This window comes from Halyomorpha halys, unplaced genomic scaffold, assembly GCF_000696795.3.
Source record: "Halyomorpha halys isolate HHAL.00 unplaced genomic scaffold, Hhal_1.1 Scaffold854.1, whole genome shotgun sequence".
Taxonomy (NCBI): domain Eukaryota; kingdom Metazoa; phylum Arthropoda; class Insecta; order Hemiptera; family Pentatomidae; genus Halyomorpha; species Halyomorpha halys.
Window position 1 is genome coordinate 255,787 of NW_027115045.1, and position 15,122 is coordinate 270,908.

The 15,122-nt window shown below is 27.7% G+C and overlaps 1 protein-coding gene and 1 long non-coding RNA gene across 9 annotated transcripts; one reads left to right on the forward strand and one right to left on the reverse strand.

The window, feature by feature from the left end:
- The first annotated feature begins 90 nt into the window (after window positions 1–90).
- On the forward strand, window positions 91–15,122 carry LOC106686645 (androgen-induced gene 1 protein). Of its 7 annotated transcripts, none has more exons than XM_014430047.3 (7): window positions 129–514; window positions 5,608–5,747; window positions 9,126–9,310; window positions 9,384–9,533; window positions 11,965–12,179; window positions 13,785–13,936; window positions 15,008–15,122. In XM_014430047.3, exons 2-7 carry the CDS (start codon window positions 5,708–5,710, stop codon window positions 15,079–15,081), a joined length of 816 nt encoding a protein of 271 aa, XP_014285533.1. In that variant the 5' UTR covers window positions 129–514; window positions 5,608–5,707; the 3' UTR covers window positions 15,082–15,122. The 7 variants fall into 7 exon arrangements, with proteins under 7 accessions (XP_014285538.1, XP_014285533.1, XP_014285537.1 ...); XM_014430049.3 differs by lacking the exon at window positions 129–514 and adding an exon at window positions 4,064–4,234; XM_014430050.3 differs by lacking the exon at window positions 129–514 and adding an exon at window positions 4,709–4,860.
- On the reverse strand, window positions 6,758–10,525 carry LOC136796937 (uncharacterized). 2 transcript variants are annotated; one of them, XR_010844732.1, is made up of 3 exons: window positions 10,296–10,525; window positions 9,927–10,087; window positions 6,758–7,338 (listed from the first exon to the last, which is right to left on the reverse strand). It is a non-coding gene; the product is annotated as an uncharacterized lncRNA (long non-coding RNA). The 2 variants fall into 2 exon arrangements; XR_010844731.1 differs by lacking the exon at window positions 6,758–7,338 and having other exon boundaries at window positions 9,699–10,087.

Below are 15,122 nucleotides of genomic sequence, written 5' to 3' on the forward strand. Positions count from 1 at the left end.
TGACAGCCGATTTTCGAGGTTTTGTCATAAAAACTATTCGACAAGTTTTTTGTTATATGTTGTGAACATATTGCAGTGAAAATTTGTGGTTTTATTTTTAATAAGATAAAAGTTACCAAATTCATGAGAAAAAAACTGGTGCAGCAGAAAAAGCATTAATAAAATTAAAATTTAGAAATTTGAAGCTAATTTGAGCTGAGTAGTAACAAGTTCAAGGGGCAACTAGTAATGATACCTTGAGACAAAAATAAAGAGTGGGAACACAGTCTAAGGTATATTGTAAAATGAATATGACACTAAAAGATAGTAAGATAACTGTTTGATCTTATAAAGGAATATTTTTAAATTAAATAATGCAGTGATTCTTAAATGATAGTTGAAATAAAACTTAGATCAAAGACATTTTAATAAATAAGATGAGCAATATGATAAGAAATGTTCTGTTTATAATAGACAAGTCTGAAAAATGAGATGTTTGAAAGGAAATTTTATAAAAATGACAAATTAATAACAGGTAAGAGAATATGGCATTTCTCAAGTATAACTTTAATGTTTTTAGGCTAATAGTGAAATATATTGAGAAAAATACTTTATAAAATTGAACAAATAATTTAGAATATATTTTTTACTAAGCTTATTCACAATACAAAAAATGAAAAAAAAAATATGTCCTGAAAATGGTCATGTAGTCCAAAACATTGACCAGTATGAAAAAGTATGTATGGGTTATGCTCTATTTTGGAAATAAATAAAAAACAGAAATAATTACAATTTATGTCCTTAAAAAGTGGAAATATATATATATATTTCTTAATGACTCAATACCTGTAGGTTAAAAGTTAAAAATGTTTGAAAATTATAACAAACATTTTTATAGATACTTTGATCTAAATTAAAGTGATTTCAAAATTGTAACAAATTACATATTCTATGTTAAAATCATTCTCATTGAAGATTCTCCACAAAGATATAATTCACATAATTTTTACTAGTTGCATCTTTTAGTATATACAGTTGTAAATTTAAATAAAAAAAGATTGGTCAACATTTTATTATAGTAATGTTTTGGTTAGAGTATCTATATCATCTTTGGTGTATAGATTATTTATTTTTAGGTAATTTAAACAATTTTAACCAATGAACAAGAATAAATAATATGATAAATATTTTTATTATATTTGAAAATTACCAAAATTCAAAATAAAACAACAATAGAAATACTGGAAGATTGCTGATTGACCGTGTGTATCAATAAATGGAATTTGGTCCGGGTACAGTCCATTAAAACTCAAATAGTACGCCAATTTACTATTTGAGTTTTAATTGACCGCACCCGGACCAAATTCCATTTAATAATAAAAATATTTATAACAAGTTTTATATATTTTTAATTTTTAACCTAGAGACATTCAGGACTTGTGACAAAACAATATTGTTTGCTACTATTTGTTGATTAAACAAGGATATAATTGATTTTTCATATCAATATTAACAATATTATTTGTCAATTATTAAAAATTCCTAATAATTTTTTTTTTTGTAAATGTAGCCATTATTACAGGTTTTTTTTGGGCATAACTGAAGTATTTGGGCATAATCTGCTGTGCTATTTAGTTCTTTTGTTCTTCATTTGTTCATAAATTTTTTTTATTAAATTCTATTTACCTAACAATTGAAGAAATGAGTGGATGCAGATGTTAACGTTACAAACGCATAAATCTGAGAATAATTGAATTTAATGTTTATTTAATGCTGTTTATGAGTGGAAAACTATTTTTTTTTTACTTCTGATTACTACCAATTCAATTCAAGGTCTAAATAAAGTAAACAAGGTGATATGCAGATAGAATTATTTGAAATATTCTTCAAAGCAAAAATATTTATTTTTCCAAATGTGCCACACTTTCCACTCACATCATCAATCATTCCAATTAATTTCTCTTCTTATTTATATATTTTTTTAATTTTCCAGACCATAAGATATTGTTTTATTTCTTGTTAGCTTATCATGTAGTTATTCATGAGATCTGAAATGTGGTCAATTAGATTCTTCACATCAGTTTTGTTTTTAAATTGTTTTTGTTATATAATCCTAATGAACTTCTCAATCTCAATCTTCTCAACAGTATGAATACGGAAGATAAAATGAATTACTTTAAAAAGCGAAAATATAATATATAGATTGAATTATTGAAGATTAGAGTAGTCTAACATATATCAAATAGCAAAAACATAATAAAACACTAACTGCACAGCATCAACACATCATAGCATAAAGCAATAATATGAATTTGATCAAGATAGACTGTCAATACAATAGAGAGGAAAAAGAAATAAAACAAGAAAATCTTAGGAATCATAGATATAACAAAGAGTTAAAAAACTGTAAATTACAAAATTGGCACAAAGCAGCTGAATTGGCAGTCTAAGGAAATTGATATAATAAAATGAAATACAGCCTTGAAAAATCAACAAGAAATGAAAGAACATTTTTGCTCTCCATAACATCTAAATAAAAAAAATTATTCTAATTCATTCAATTTTTTTAATCGCAATTTTCAACAAAAACATTTTGTGCTGCCCAACTTCGTTGGGTTGCCTTATACACAGCATACTTATACCTAGTGAAGCACAATTTTTTTTTTATAATACTAATAATAAAAATAGTTACATATTTCTTTTTTTTAAATTTTGCATTATAAAATGTCTATATTGTGTACAAGAATAATACATGATTTATTTTTTCCTTTTTATTATTTATTGTTTCTTACCTTACATATTTTTCTCAGCTTTTTATCATTCTTTAAGTATGTTTAATTTTCTAATGTTTCAATTCTGCAAAGCTTTCTCCCTTTTTTTTTTCCATCACTCATACAAATAAATTTAAGTAAAAGTATAAAAGAATAAATATATATCCATTTTAAATATGGTAAAACAATATAAATGTACATAACACCCAGTATGGTCATCCTCATTTACAATATATTAATACAAAAAAAAAAAAATGTATATAAAAATTAAAATGAAATAAGTAAAAATATTAAGTTAACAATAATAAATAAATATACTATGTCAAAAGAAAGAGTAATAAATATAAATTTTCATAGATATATATAAAATAATTAAGATACATAATGTGCTATATATGTATGTTCTCCGAGACATCACCATTATTCTCAGCTACCTTGCATGTGATAGTGGAAGATTCCCCGCGAGTCCAGAATTATCCCTTCTGCCATTTTTGCCACAACCTTGATATACACACAGAGTTCCTCCATGAAGCTCTTTGTTGTGCTTGGTATAGTTCCATGAGCTCCGAACCAGAGGCCTCTCATATAGAAGTCTCTTTCCCTGAAGGAAAGGGATACATTTATTATAAATTTTCTTCTTTTCTCTATCTACTTTATTTGCCTGGTCAAGGTCATTACTTTCATATCTCACTGTCGTATCCAGAATGAATGCTGAAGTACCTGTCTTGGGGAAAGCAACAATATCAGTATGTCGCGTGGATCCCTCTGAATCTATGTAGTAGACCTTGTCGAAGCAGGCAAAATCCCTTTCTTTAAGTAGCTTCATCAACTCATGCTTTACTCTGTGATGCCGGCGTGTCATGAGGAGGAAGATGTTGAGGCTTTTTCCTAGTACATGTGCTGGTGTTTCAGACTCTGTTGCATTTGCCAAAAAAAAAAAAACATATTTTTGGCCAGTGGTCTGAGAGAAGGGAGATTTTTTTTTTTTTCAATCGGTCAAGATTTCCATCAATTAGAACCTATACAGTCTCACAGTGAGAATGTCAAGATTCATTTCTCGTGGCCACAGTGAAATAAATATTGAATGAACTAGGTGGGAATTGAACCCACAATGTTCTGAACTAAAATCTGTTAGTTGGGACCTTTGCCCTAATTGCTCAGCTATCACATCTTTGGGAGAGATTATTATTAGAAGTTAATTAGAACTGCTTTTTAGATAAGAAAAAGATAAAAAAAGGATATTTGAATGTAAACAAATGAAAAATGAGAGGACTACAAAAAATAGATAAAAGGATCAAAGAACATATTACATTATTCCTAAATGCATCAGTTATGACTGAGGAGTGTTGCTAGTCAAAATTCCAACTTATAAAATAAAAAAATTTACTAGAAATTTTTAATGAATATTAATAATTGACGTACAATATTATTAATGTTCAGATGAGGAATAGACTATATCCCTGTTTTAGTTAAAACAGTTTCAGGTATTTTATACTAAATTATCATAATGCTTTATCATGTATCACTTAAAATGTAATAGTTATTTAGTAATGATGTTAATATGACACAAACTTCTAAATTATTAGTTCTGAATACTGTGATCAACAACCCAGAAACATCAACAATTGTATTAATATATTAATTTTGATTAATAAAGATACTAATTTTTGAAGTAATATTGCCATTAATTTCAAATTCAAATTTTATTAAATTATATGATAAGATAATGAGACAATTTGATCCCTTTTGTTCTAGTTATTTTCAAATATTTAATTGTGTTAATACTAAATTCTAATACATTCTTTGAAGCTTCTGTTAAAATTTTATTTATCAAAATTGTTATGAAATGAAAAATTTTTTAATCTAGTCATTTTTTTGAACATGCACTAAAAAGTGCATTCAATTATTTATTAAAAACAAGGTGATACTTAATACTAAAAAAAAAATTAAATAAACAGATTGAACACACATATACATCATGAAGCAGATAAGAACAAGACTGATATACTTGATAGTCCTACTTTTGTTGTTAAAAGATTAACATAGTAAGAAGTGAAGTTGTTTGATAACAAACAGTGTGTCAATGAAAATTATGAACAATTTGAAAGAGGTAATAAATTGAATTATAACGAACATATTTAACGCAATAAATAATTTAATAAATTAGTTTTTGCCTATTTCAATCTAGTCATAATTGTTTGATTGTTAAGTTTAATTTAGCACTGTTATTATTACATTACATTTATTGTACTGTTTTTATTATTATAGTACTATATTTATATATTGACACTGTTATTATTATTATTTGAGAAATTTTATTAAATTAAGGGCTCCCTCAAGATAGTTTCTATGAAATTTAACAAAACGATTTTTCAGTTAAAAGCTTCTTTTTGACCTAATTTTACTGATATCAGAAATTAAACAACACCTTGACTTTCTTTTTAGCAACCCATTAAAAAAAAATATATTTTTTTCTTGTTTTTTGTCTATTTATTTTGGTTGACTATTGAACATGGAGAAATCAGTTCCAACTTCATTTCCTAAGAAATTTCCCACAGGGCATCAGTAAGGGGGTAAGCTCAGTCTCATAAAAAATAAATGAGTTGAAACTTAAAAAAAGAAGTAGAACAGTTAATAAAACAAAAATTATGAACATATAACTCAATGTCATAAACTCTGACAGCTACATCATCATAACAACCAAACCACTAGGCTTATTACTTAATAATGATGAGACAAATTGTTTATAATTTAATTTAATTTAGTTAGTTTGAAATTGACTATTGTTTATAATTTAAGATTTAAAAATTTGTAATTTATAATTTCATATTATTTTCTTATTGTTCATATCATGTAGTAACATGAGAAGAAAAGAAGCCTGAAGTACAAAAAGGTGTACCAAGGAGTTTTATATCTTAATACAATTTAATTATTCCTGAAGATTTAAAGTAACAACTATGCCTCTTAAAGTTTCATTTCTGGATGGAATTATCTCAAGTAAGTATGATTATTATTATTATCGCACTACAGTCTTACAAGAATCCGGGCCTTTTCTACCATATGCAACCAATCTACACAGTCTCTTGCTTTCTCTTTCCATCTTTCAATATTTAAAAGCATTAAATCCTACTCCACACCGTCCAGTCATCTGATCTGGGGACGTCCTCTTTTCCGTTTTCCATCTGACTTGTCATAAAGCATCTTTTGGGGTATCTCTTCATCAGGCATCCTATATCAACGTGATCTAACCATCTTATTATTGCTGTTTCGACTAAAGCTACGATGTCGGGTTCTCCAAACAGATCCATCAGTTCTTCATTCCTTCTTCTTCTCTAAGACTCCTCCCCATTACCATTTTAATACCTTTCTCTTCCAGGAGTTGAGCATTTGTTCTGCTTTTCTTGTCAAGGGTCATGTTTCACCCCCATAGATCTCTACTGGCCTTACGATGGTTTTGTAAATGACCGATTATATTCTTTTAAAAAGATCTCTAAACTTCAATATTTTTCGCATTGAGAAATAACATCTATTTCCTGGCCTCTATATTGCTGTCTACTTCGTTGTCATCTGTAGCCAGGCTTCCCAGGCACTGTAAACTGGTTTACAGAACTGAAACAGTGGTCTCTGAACGTCTCTTTGCTATTCTCTTCCTTATCCTTTCTTGAACTTTTCGTGTACATTGTCTTACCTCCATTCACCTTGAGGTATAATTCAAATGCTTCTTCGAATTCCTGGAATGTTCCTTTTAATGCTGCTCAGGGTCTTGCGGCAATGACTACATAATCTGCATATGCTAAATGTTGAGACAGTCGATAGTAAATGGTTCCTCCTGGATTAGTTCTGATTTAATTAATAGCTACATCCTGTGCTATATTAAAAAGAAGAGGAACCATAGGATCACCCTATCTCAAGCCATCCGCCAATGGCTATAAATTGTAAATATCTCACATAGCAATAAAGAATTAACCTTTTAAAATTAGTACATAACTAACTTTTCATTAATTCAGTATTCATCTAGAGGATTGAACAATAAACAAATCACATAAATGCATAACAGAGATCTCATATTAACATTCTAAAGAAACTAATCAGAGGTAGTAAATCACTCAAAATCTAACTTGTTTAACATTTACCATAAAATGAGATGTGATTGTGCCTTATGGGGTGAGAATAGGCCATCACAGAATCCAGCAAATAAGTACTCTCTGGCGGCTTGTTATTAAAGTGATTAATCTTCCATGGCCCAGTTGCATGTTTGTATATTTGTATAAATCAATAAGTATTATCACACTCCTCTACTACCATCAATAAGATTTTTTCAACTATTTACTGTTCCATCGCTTTGTTAAAATTTATGAAAAGTGTTGGTTCTTGCAGTATTCATTTTACACACTGACAATTAATTAATTTTTATTAACCTACTATGTGAAGTATTATCGAGTTTCGTTACTGTGCTTTTTTTGGTTGTCTTGCTTGGTTGTTATTAAAATAAGTTCACTTCTTGAGGTGACATTGTGTTTTTTTTTATTTTGTGTATTGTCAGTGGCATGCTCATCAATTGGGGTTGGAGTAAATTTATTTTTGAGTCCTATAAAAAAAATATATATATTGGTGATTTTTAATTTAAAAATTATAACATTTTTGTCTGTCAAAAAAACAGATTTTTTTTTGCTATAAAGTTATCATTCAAATAGAAAAATTTGGATATTAAATTAATTAATTGAGAAAAAAAATGTTAATTTTTAATAAAACTGGGGGTGTTCTGACTTTGTACTGAGATGTGCTAAAATATGCCACAACTGAATGAAAGTCAACTGTTACAGGTGGAAGGAAACTGTTAAGAATAACAAAATACTCATACCAACACTAACCATTTAAATTGTTTTCTGCTTTGAATTATAAAGCTAATATTTCTGCTCTGAATTCTTCCAAAGATGTTGTTAATAAAGAAAAAATCTCAAAAACAGGCACAATCTCTTCATTTTACGGTATTAATATGAAATGTTTTGATGTTAAGACTCTTTATTTCATAAATCTTTTTTTTAGATTGTTGATATTAGAAGTGCTATCTCTGGTTTGTATTTATGTGATCTTATGTCTTTCAGTCCTATCCTCTGAATTGGCACATTGGCTGATTAATTGTTTACTGGTATTTGGGAGATCCGGGGCTTTGTCAATAATATTCAAACATTAGGTTATGTCCCTGTTTTTTTAGTTTATTAATTTATTAATTAATAGTAATTTATATTGTTTGAATTTATAGAAATCAATCCAGACAATACCCATAAAAATAAAGTATTCTCATACTTGTATGGTTACTACTTAGTTACACGAAATTTCTTAAAAACTCCTTCCCGCAGTATAAACCATCCAGAATTAATAGCTTTATATTGATTCACAACTCATGGATCAATGAAGTTAGTAAAAGACCTCTGAAATTAATTGTTGAAAGAATATTATTAAAATGCTTCTCTCCTCTTCCCACCTTTTCTTCCTCGTGAAGAAGCTTTAAAGTGGACTTGATCAATTTTATGGTTCTCTTTCATACATTTTAAGACCTCTTGTTTCACCTCCTCATCAATTCAAAATTTTTTCCACCCATGTGAGTCTTCAGAAAGGAAAAAAATTTGAAGACACAAAGTAAGGAGAGTAAGCATTTGACATGGGTCTCTGGTGCTCATAGCGTTCAGGAGACACCTCTACCCCTCAGTGTTGCCAGCTTTGAAAAAACTTCACACAGCATGACAGTTCAACTGTACTATTACTTTCTGGACATGACTTGTATTATTAATTAGTATTATCCTTATAGTAATAATTTCTTGGAAAAAAATATTATTATCATGAAAGTATTATTAGACTTTGTTGTCAAATGATTATTTTAAGAGCAGACTAAATTTTTAAACATTTTTGTAAAAAAGCTAATTGAAGTATTCCCATTTAGAGATGAGATTATTTTGGTATTAATAGATGAAGCAAATATTTGATTTAATAAATAGGTACTACTTTTTTGCTCCTTAGAATCCTGAATGACAATTTATCATAGCTCTATGACTTAGTTTATACTTTTAATTATGGTTTGAAACCAGTTTTATATTTTTTCAATTTTATATGTGTTATTATTTAATTATAAATGTAACAAATAATTTTTTAAAGAGTAAGTTTTTCTAAGCAAAGGTAATTTATATATATCAATACTAGGTTAATTGCTAACCAAAAACTACTAACAAAGCTTATTTAAAATTTGGTAGCAATTCAAAAATAACTGAAGACTTAGGCAGCACTTTCTGAGCATGATATTTGAAATATGATTAATTAATTAATTGTTAAAACTTTGGATATATTTATATTAACAATACTGTTGTTTATTTCATACAGAATTTCATAGTATCGGTTCTCGGACATTACTGTTCTACATGCATACATATTTTTTATTAGTGATTTTCTGGTGTTTGGCTCATTTTTTATTTATAATGTTGACAACAGAAATCGACTTTTCTAAGGACAAGTATTTCAAACAAGGATTTGAACATAAAGAATTTCTCCTCAGTATGTGGGCAACTGTGAGCTTTAATTGTCAATCAGTTTTGAGTTAAAATTTTTCCATTCATTTATTAACTATTACTTTTCTTTCAGTTTTCTCACATAATATACTATGGAATTTATTCCTTAATAGACGTGATTGCTATTTGTGCAAAGAAAAATGAACAAAATCTGAAGATAAGGAAAATGCTTTATAATGCGGCTAATTACTTTCTGTTTTCAATAGTATTTCCTTTGACCGTAGTAAGTGACAATTTTATTCATTTTTTTTTTTTTAACATAGAGATTTGAGAGAAAATATTGTTAATTTTAAACTGAAAATTTGAGCACATTACTTTAAGTCGTAACAAAACATTTTTAGGAAAGAATTCACTATTTTATAATATATGTAGGGGAAAATATACAATAAAATGCTTTACTATATAAATACATATATAACATAATGTAAACATTACATGCAACATTTGCCTATTATTAAAAAATACTTTGACAGTATTTTGAATAAGATTACTAATAATTAATCTCCTTCTTATAAATGGCAGAGTGCTAGACTATTAATAGGAGGAGCAAGTAAGGAGGAAGTTGAATTAGCCATGTAAAAATTAAAATCATACATATAAAATGGTAAGTACTTACAATATTTTCAGCAAACTATTCAAGAAATGCGGAGAAGCTAGAATATCTTAAATACAGCTAAATTTCTCTTAACAGAATTCTCCCTGTTATGACCATTGTTTCATTCCCAACTGATTTGAATGGTTTTATTATATTTTTAACTCAAGTATAGTGGCTACTTTCTGTAACATATATGGACTCAGTTATTATTAGGTTTTGTGACTGAAAAGGTACTCTGCCTTGTTTTATTATTTATTTTATATCATTAACAAACAAAAACGTTTCAGAGTTGTCACCCCATCATCAGATATCTACAACAAATTCTTACCATGCATACAACACTTAATCAATATATCAAAATTTCTTTTTAAAAAATCTTAAAACAATTACCTGATTAAACATCTATTTAAAATTACATTTTGTTTTCTTCTTATTAGTGTTATATTGCTAATATAAAATTTTGTCACTGATATAAAATTTTTAATAATTAAAAAAACAAACATATTCTAAATAAGGAGATATGAAATACCTTCCTGAAACCAGGTTATCTTTTTCATTGATAACAAACAGTTTATAAGCCAAGTCAAAACTCTCCTACCTCTGTTCCACAAAAGATGATTAATTTATTAACAATATTTTTTAAACTTTTTTTTTTAGTAAAAGATATAACTTTAATAAGGGCTTAGTTATTTATTTATTGTACTATTAAGCTCAGTATTTACTGTATTTGATCACTCTATAATCGACAGAAGAAAGGAAACACAGCTTGATTTCTAAGAAATTCAAACACTATCATATTAACTTTGTTACATATACCTCTAAAGTTCACCTATGGTATTATCAATGACTTGTTTTTTTGACAATTTGGGATTTATGTGTTAATTAGGAGGGGACTTCAAGCTTTATATATATCAAGAATGCCCAATCCAAAGCAAAGGCAACAATGTGGCACGCCACAGATCCAAAATAGGCACATTGCAGGAGGCCAGCAGGTTTTTTATGTTGTAATTAAAAAATTAATGAAATTCTCTTTTTAGGTTGAAAGGGTTAAATAAACTAATTTTTGATATAGTTAACAAAATTACTATCTTATAAAAATAATTATTGTGAAGATGACATGGGCCATAGGGGAGGAGAGATCAAGAGTTGTGGACACCTTAATATGGATAATCCTGGCTATAGGCATGTGCTACAAAAAAATCAGGCACCTGTGGTTTATTCAATCATTTCAGTATCAGGATTTTTATGACTTTATATCATTAAACGTGTTTTTTTTTTCCCCTAACAACTTTCCTTAAGTGAATACTTCTCTCTAACAGACAAGATATCATTCCACTAAGGTGTCCATTACAGGGAAATTTCACTGTATATGTTATAGTTAAAAACGATGTGGAAAAATAAAAACAATTGGTCAAGATGTAGGAATGAGATTACCTTGCAGAATGAAGTTTTGATAAGATTTGGTGGAAGGAGGTGAACAGGTGTAGAACCTTTCATTTTCCTTAGTTATTTATAAGTACTATTACGAACTTCAGTCCATTGCAAAGTATTGGACTCAGTATTTAACTTAATGGTTGGTTTTATCCTACTTAATTTGATAAAAAATCTTGCTTTCCCAAAATTTTCAATCAATTAATATCTTAAATCTTAAATCCACACCCAGAATTCACTGATAGGTCTAAAACTGAAATAAAAATACTATATTTATGGATCTTCTCAACAGAGCATCGTTGCAAGGAAGCATATCTCATTGGTTACGGATGATAGATACTTTCTCTGAGGAGGTATGAATAATAAATAGATTCCAGAGGACAAACACTTCCAAATGTCCCTGGTCAGGGGTCTCTAGCTCTTGATTAATTTTAAGATATTAAAAGTAATTCAAAGTCAAAATAGAAGCCCAGGTATGACGGATAATTAAACAACCCTAAAAAAAATTAAATGTTTTATTTAAAATCGAGAAAGAAAAAGAAAGTAATTTCAAATGAAATCATTTATCTTTGAAATATTTCTAATAATTCATAAGCATTAGTTATTTTTAAATATTCTGTCTTTCTAGGTTACTTCATTTTTATTTTGGGTACTGTACTTTTGGGATACCGAACACATGTATCCTAAGCAAATGGAAATGTTCCCGTTTTACTTAAACCACATGATGCATACTCTGCCCCTGCCTGGTATTATATTGTACATGTTCACTCATGTAAGAAAAGAACCTAATAAGTACAAAACTTTGCCACCTTTAATAATTTTGCTGATTTTATATAGCATCATGTAAGTATAAACATGCATGTAAAGTTTGTATAATAGTGTAATTATTTCTAAAATGAGTTAATTAAAAATAAATTATCATGTATTTTATAAATACTAAATATGTACCATGACCCTGGACTACTCGGACCCATATGAAAAAAAAAGAAATAACATAGTAAAATGGTTCAGAATCTAACATGGATGATATTACATACTGCAGAGATTTTGCATTATGTCTAGATATAACTTCAAACATTTTATTCAGTGGGTCTAAGAAACACCAAGGTATTGCACTAATTGAAAATAAATAAAATCAATGTAAATTCTCTAAAAAACCTATAAGTGCAATAATACTGCATGTAAATTTGTTCTCTCCTCCTCTAATTTAAGCCCAAAAACTTTCTAAGGAGTCGAAACATTTTTTTTTAATTTACAATGTTATTTAAAGAGCTAATCAGAACTTGAGAGAAATGTATACCTAGCGATTCTCAGGAATTATAACAGTAAAACTTCTCTACAGTAAACAACCACATTTGGTTTCCTAATTCACTATATTTGTCATGCAGAAGAATATGACATGATGCCACTTTACTTCTGGAACATTCTCTCACAAAATATATATCTAACCCAAAATCTAAAAAAATTGTTTTTTCCTTTCTCTTTTTATCACATAATCAATATTATATCAAGTATTTTTTTAATGATAAGAAATATTTCTAGAAAAGAAAAAAACATTTTGAAAATTTTTCTGTTGTGGTCTGTTAGAGGGGGTCCATTGCTTAGGGATCTAAATTTATATACTCACAGGACGAGACATTTTAAAATTTTACAAAGAGAAGGGTATCCTCTGGAGAGAGGTATCATCTAGGATAGATTTCAATATATTATAATAACCTTGAGCCGAGTCTCGAGTCAAATCTAAAAAAATATAGAATTGTATTGTCCTCATGTCAGTAGGGTTAACCTAAGAATAAATTCTACCCTACTAGAATATATAATGTATATTCTGGAAAAAAATAGCTGAGAACAATACCTTAAATTTTATGTTTTAGGTAATTAATTTATCACGGAAACCCAACTTTTTGCCTTAATACCAGTACAGTAGAAAAACAAAATAAAAACAGTGAAAAATATATTCAGAACTAAATATTAGTGCTTTATACAAACAAGCACCTGGCCCCCTTCTGGAAAATGTTTGAAAAAGAAGTACCAAGAAGTAAAAATAAAATATCCAAAAACTTATTATTATTTTGCCAGTCAGATAATTTATAATAATAATAATTATTATAAAACTTTGATTGTAATCAAATGTTGTTTTAAAACTTATATATAATATATAGATAGGTTGGTAGGGATTTCTGTGGGGAGCAGGGGCCCTTCTTTGGTTAGCTATACCACTGAGTATTGCATCTGTATTTGTTTAAATTAATTTCTTGTCTAGATTAAGATATTAATTAAATATTCTGAAATTATAAATCTGCTCAAAGGTAGCTCATTTCTTCCTGACTACTTTTATGTAATAAAGGCTACCTAAAATATGGATCAAAATATCAATAAAAAAAATAAATAAACATTATATGAAATTTTCATACAAAAGTTAATAAAGAATGCTGTTTTTTTTTTTAGAGTCTTTGGTATTCGCAGAAGAACAGGAGTATGGGTCTACCCAGTTTTTGAGTTTTTTACATTCTCACAGGTTCAGTGGATTGCAGCTTTCACTTTGATAGCTTCAATAGTTTCCCATTTTCTTGGATACTATTTGTTCAACATCCTGAAAGGTACTTATCATATTTATGAATAATAATCATTATTTCAATATCCTGCTATTGTATTAGTTAATAATAACTAACGTTAATTGTAAATTTCCCAAAGGGTAATAAATGTTTTATATGTAAAGTTAAACATACAAGAAAATTTTAATGAAAAGATTACCTCTTATAAAACTTATTGTTTACATTCATCATCTAATTTTTTTAGTAATTTATTAATATTAATTTCAAGTTTCTTATCAGTTCCAAGCGCCTCCTTCATACCCTCCCTTACTGTCCTCTACTTTTCCTTAACAACCAACCGATTCACTTCTGTCCTACAATTTATTCAGTCTTTTTACAAATAAAAAATGGTTCTGTTAAAAAACACATATAGCAACTGCAATACATAATAAATAACTATTTTAACTCATACAAATATAAGGGTAGTTTTTAATATGAAAGATTGCAATGACGTAATATTTAAATTTTAAAAATATCATATTGTAATAACATAGGTATGTATTAATTAAACTTTAAAACAGGCATAGGGTCCAAAACAACGATGGAGTTTTAAAAAAAAATACGAATCTTAAGGGGATATAATAAATAATTTACTTACAATTAAAAAAATCATTTTGTTATTTATATGACTCCATTAGTGGTTATTTTCTCAATAAGTTTAATGAGATCTGCTTAATAAATTGAAAATTTAAGGTTAATAGTGGTCCAATGGATTTTGATAACTTAATAAATTCTATTTTGGTAAATACTAAATGATACTATTGTTAAATTTTATGAAACTGGGCTTGATTTGAAACTTAACTTATCTAATTTTTTGTACTGTGTGGACTTGAAATACTTTCATTCTAAACACCTTGATAAAACTTTATCTTTTAATTAGTTTAAATTACTTTCTGATTGTATCAATTAATAATAATGTCAAAGTTTCAAAAAATTGATCCAAGTAAAATATTAAGCTTTTCTTAGTACATTAGAAATATTCTGACAATCTCACCTCAAATATTTTATAAGAGAATCGATACTATTTAAGGTTTGTTTAAATCAAATATCATAATTCTTCTGTTTTATGTATTTCAGGTGTACGCTCATCTATTGCTTCAGAATTAGAGAAGATAGGAAGAGCTTCGCAACTGAAAAAGAAATACCGATGATAAAAAAAATTATAAAAATAAATAAATTAAAAAAAATAATA